Below are 4,959 nucleotides of genomic sequence, written 5' to 3'. Positions count from 1 at the left end.
GTTTTTATCTTTCAGAGGGCAGGCATTAAGGGATGCGCACATCTGGATAAATGAAGAACCTCCACCCTCGTCGTAAATCATACGCTGTACTGTAAAAGTGCGGTTTGTGTTTGATGGAGGAAAAAAAAAACAGGAAAAAAGTTATACACTCTGTGTGTTTGTGGGTGTGCTTACCAGTATAAGTTAGTGAACTGTGACAAAGTAATGAACAAACCTTCCAAAGACAAACTCCTTTTCTGAAGAAAAAGTAAGCTAATTTTGAATCTGATGGCAGCAATACGTCTCAAAAACGTTGGGACGGGTCAATAATTTTCCACTGTGAAACATTCCATCCTAACAGGTGAAACAAAAAGCTGTGAACGTAAGTGGCAAGAATAAACAGCTAGAAGAGCATTTTCCAACTAATTACATTTATTTAAAACATGTCAGTAAGAGGACTAAGTATAAAAAGACCAACAAAGTCCATGCTCAATAATCCAGGTATACAATCCAACATTTTTCAGTCAGGTCATCTGGACAGTTTCTTTTTTTTTTGTTGTGCTGAAACGTTTCGCCTTCAGTCCGGAAGGCTTCATCAGTCAAGGAAACACACAACAAAACTTATTCTTCCTCTAACAGAAGAGAGAGAGAGCGAGAGAGAGAGATACAACTCTGTTTTTGCATGACAACCCAGTGACAACATCCTTTTTGGGGAAGACCTTGCATATTTCAGCAAAACAATGCTATACAACATCCTGCATTCATTATAACATAATTGTTTTGTCATATGACAAGGGTTCCCAACTGTGGTCCTTGAGGAACACCATCCTGCATGTTTTCGTTGTTTTTCTGCTCCAGATTTTAATAAATGGGTGATTAACAGGCTTCTGCAGAACTTGATGAAGTAATTAAACCACTGAATTAGGTGTGTTGGAGCAGGGAAACAACTAAAACATGCAGGACGGTGTTCCTCAAGGAGCATGGTTGGGTACCACTGATATAAGAGTCCAGTGCTGAACTAGCCTGCCTGCAGTCCAGACCCTCTTACGAACAGAAAACATTTGACTCCCCATGAAACAAAATGTAAAACAAAGATTACCCAGGAGTGTCAAGTCCAAATTCTATAGCAGACAAGAACGGGACACAACATTCTCCTCCAAAAAGTGAATTGTAGTTATTTTTCCATACATTATCTGATTAAAGCACTATTTTGGAAAAGATCCAAACTTACTTGGTGCTGGATTATAGCAGGAGCTCTGACTATCTGAGTATCTGTGAGGGCCACAGCATCTGATTTAAATCCTTCTCATGTTCATCACACCATTCAATGACCCCTTGAGCCCTGCAAGGAAGCATCTGCAATTGTTTTCCTCTTTGCACATCGATCTGTCTCTATGCCTTCTGGTTTCAACAGCTACTGGACCTTTCAGTGTCTGTGTGAATGAGATCCATTGATATCCTCTTCTTTCTACCTCTCAGAACAACTGTCTTAAGTCGGATGATTTCCTTCACAATTTATTTGCCTTACCTTGCTGAGGTAGAAAGATTTAAAGTCAAACACCACATGAAACGTACTTAGAAGACAATGTTGAAGAGATAGTTCCAGTTTTTTTTGTTCAACCAAAGTGCTGATTAGATTCAAAGACTCTGCTACTAGGTTGCCAGGTTCAGAAGTTTTAAGACTAAAACCAAGCCCTTACCGCACACGGTGATGTTACAATACTCCCATGGAGTTTGTGGATCCATGGTGAAGCACCAAGGTCGAAGACGATTATCTGGGTTACGACAGTAATTGTCCTTTAAGTCTTTATCCCGATACCTGACAAGATATAGAGAAAAAGAAGACTAAGTTTTGTTGACAATTCAAGTTAAATAGGTCGCCACAGTTAATTGACATTAGCCAACACAAAAATGGCCACAACTCTATCAGTTTTACAGATATTTAGTTAAAATTTGATGTGGTAGTAGCTGAAAATCATTCACAGCATATACAGTATTTTTCGCCCTGTAAGTCACAGTTTTTTTGCATAATTTAAATGCTCTGCGACTTATACGACAAGGCAACATATTTATGGATTTTTTTCCCCATATCTATAAACCAATTTTTGGCTGAGATATGACCGTTTTCATTCATTCTGACTGAAAATATTGAACACTACCATTTTCAGACGCTAGATGGCACTCTAGTAGTATGGCATGCCATTGTATCATGAAATAGGGAAAAGTGGCTATTAATGACACAATCGACTTGCCATAGACTGACACTGTCGTCTGCTTGGAGCAACTGTCAAATTAGCTTCATTTCACTGCGCCGCCCCGACAAAATGCAGCTGATTTGACCATTAAAGTGCATTTATTAAGTAAAAGTTCAACTGAGACACACCTTTACTATAAAGTCGAATTCACAAGTAATTGTTTTTAGGTGGTTATCGTGTTAAATTTTGAAGAAATGCACAGCGAGTCGCCCTCTGCGCGTTCATGTTTCCGCTTACTGGCTTTTGAAATTCATCTGATTTGAGAGTCAAAGTGCATTTATTATGGACAAGTTAGACTTGGACACACCTTTACTATAATTTCGAGCAAACAAATAAATGTTTTTAAGTTTTAATCTTGTTAAATTCTTGTTAAAGTCCTACCGTGCATGCCCCCGCGGCCGCCATTTGGCATCCCATTGATTTTTGACAACACCGGCCCACATTTCCGGGTTCGGCTCACATCTCCAGATGTGATAGATGCAACGTATACGGCGAAGCGACATATTTATGGATTCTTCTACTTTATTATACATATTTGGACTGATGTGACAAGGCGGTGCGATGTATACAGCGGAAAATACAGTACTCTGAGACTGAGCCTGACGTCTTGTCATATTGGGACTGCACCTAACGTTAAGTTTTAAAGTTTGACCCAGACAACTCCTAAGTTACAAGATGGTCTTTGTCTAAAACGCTAGCATGAAAGGCGGCGGCTGATCTGCATTCCTTCAAGGAGTTCTTTAGTTTATTCAGTCATCTGTCATGAGGATGTTTCTGGTGGTCTTCAGCTTACATTTTCGGCTGCACGTTGTGTTTGTGAGGCTTTTGTGAGTCCCATCTCTGACACTCCTTGCCACTTTCTGTACGATCCATTTTGCCCCGGTAATCCTCTCCATTACACGTCATACAGACCTCTGCCAACACAGAAACAACAATTACCAAAACTTTCCCTTCATGAGCACAAACAAAACTCAAGATATAAATCATATAAACACTAATTAAACCCTTGATCACTTCTCATTTCTTGCTTTATTTTATCAGAACCACGTTGCCCACAGAGAATATTTAGTCTCACCGTGCGAACACTTTGGTATGCCACACTCCTCGGCTCGTACGTTGGTGTCTGTGGTGTAGCACCACGGACCACCGGGGTCATTGCTGGGATTTCGACAGAAGTTCTCCCTCAGGTCTTGTGTTGGGTACCTGTCTGGATAAAACCTGAAAGTGGAGGAGGGGGGAGACACACAGACAGGCATTATTGTCAGTGTTAGCTGATACTATAAGCCATATAAATAAATTTTCAGGAGAACTTGCACACTTGGCCATTACAGCCATGTTTTCAGTATCATACTGGTCTGCAAACATTGTATAACTAGCCAAATAAATTCATAGGAAATTTAATGAAGATGTAAGTCTCACTCTGTGAAATCCAAGTGCCAATTTATTCACAGCCTGGAATGTTCTGTTGTAATCATATGCAAACTATGTCACAGATACCCCTCGCCTCCCTGGTTTTGCACATTTGGCCTGATCACATTCCTAATTCCAGCCATGTCCTCTTAAATGTGAAGCAACCAGACTGTCACAGCAGAGTAACCACCAACAACACGGAACTAAAGATACGGGAAACTTGAAGTAGCCCAAGCAGCTCCTCTGCTGGCAGCCTTGGAACCCATTTTAACCTAATCTCCCTCTGTCGACTGCTATTCCACATCAGTGTGGAAAAAAAAATTCCTGTTAGAAATAGAACCTAGCTGGTCCAAGCAAATGTGGCGTAGCAAAAGGGGATCAGTTAAGGATCGCTATGCTAAATGGACAGTGCGTGAAATTCGTCTTTTGTCACAGTAGGATGATGAAAACTTGGTACGTCAGCACCTGCTGATCCATGACACACTGCGATACAGTGATGAGACCGTTTTAGCTGCAATTTTAGCTTCTTTTTGTTGGCTCCTTGTAAATTCAGAATATTTAAACTCTTACAGCTCAGATCTTATTGTTCCTCATTCTCCTTCGCTCTCATGCTGCAGGTTTACTTGTGGCTTCAGTGGTTTCTAAAAGTAGAATGGGCGGGAGAGCTTTCACTTATCATGCTCTTCTTTATAGAACCAATTTCCAGTTTCTATCACCAAGTTTGAATCTGCAATTATTGTGTGAATGTTTATGAAGCGTTCACACTATTGTGATCCATTTTTCTTCTGCACATTTTTTTGGCGTGATCCTCGTACTGCAGTTTTCAAGCTATTTCAACAATTCATATTTCAAAACATTCAGTTTTTTCAGGACAACACTGCTATGACTTTTGGTGCAACTTTAGCTTTTTGAAATATTTAGCCTTTTCTGCCATTTTTTTTCCCCCCATAGAAAACTAATTGAGCTCATTTTACATCCTTCAAATCTTTAGCTGTTTACAAACTTTTACTGCTCCTTTCACATTTTGTTCTGGTTGTTTCTTTCAGCTTCCTTGTGCAAATCTAAACTTTTTTCAGCTACTTTCAGCTGTTTCAACTGTTTTTTTTCAGCCAACAAAGTCCATGCTCAATAATCCAGGTATACAATCCAACATTTTTCAGTCAGGTCATCTGGACAGTTTCTTTTTTGTGCTGAAACGTTTCACCTTTGATCCAGAAGGCTTCATCTTAGCACAAACATAACTGGTTTGTTCCACTTTGGAGTAAACTGTTGGGGGAAGAATCAATTTTGTGTTTCCTTGACTGATGAAGCCTTC

At 39.9% G+C, this 4,959-nt stretch overlaps 2 protein-coding genes across 2 annotated transcripts in view; one reads left to right on the top strand and one right to left on the bottom strand.

Moving 5' to 3' along the window:
- Window positions 1–76, top strand: part of LOC119428502 (protein phosphatase 1 regulatory subunit 12A-like) — a 9,047-nt gene extending 8,971 nt beyond the window's left edge. The window contains exon 8 of the mRNA XM_037696184.1: window positions 16–76. Within this exon, the coding sequence (XP_037552112.1) occupies window positions 16–76 (61 nt within the window). The remainder of the gene's footprint in view (window positions 1–15) is intronic.
- Window positions 77–1,632: 1,556 nt separating this feature from the next.
- On the bottom strand, window positions 1,633–3,569 carry LOC119428501 (hepatocyte growth factor-like). Its single transcript, XM_037696183.1, has 4 exons — window positions 3,553–3,569; window positions 3,310–3,452; window positions 3,028–3,148; window positions 1,633–1,798 (listed from the first exon to the last, which is right to left on the bottom strand). Exons 1-4 carry the CDS (start codon window positions 3,567–3,569, stop codon window positions 1,633–1,635), a joined length of 447 nt encoding a protein of 148 aa, XP_037552111.1.
- Window positions 3,570–4,959: the final 1,390 nt, after the last annotated feature.

Source organism: Nematolebias whitei, chromosome 22 (assembly GCF_014905685.2).
Source record: "Nematolebias whitei isolate Nwh7 chromosome 22, NemWhi1, whole genome shotgun sequence".
Lineage (NCBI taxonomy): Eukaryota > Metazoa > Chordata > Actinopteri > Cyprinodontiformes > Rivulidae > Nematolebias > Nematolebias whitei.
The sequence above is the reverse complement of the archived record's forward strand: the minus strand, read 5'-3'. Positions and strand labels throughout refer to the sequence as shown.

Coding starts and splice junctions, on each gene's coding strand:
- LOC119428501 (XM_037696183.1), bottom strand. Junction 3,149..3,309: donor CATACCAAAGTGTTCGCACG/GTGAGACTAAAT, acceptor CTGTGTTGGCAG/AGGTCTGTATGACGTGTAAT. Junction 1,799..3,027: donor CACAACGTGCAGCCGAAAAT/GTAAGCTGAAGA, acceptor ATATCTTGTCAG/GTATCGGGATAAAGACTTAA.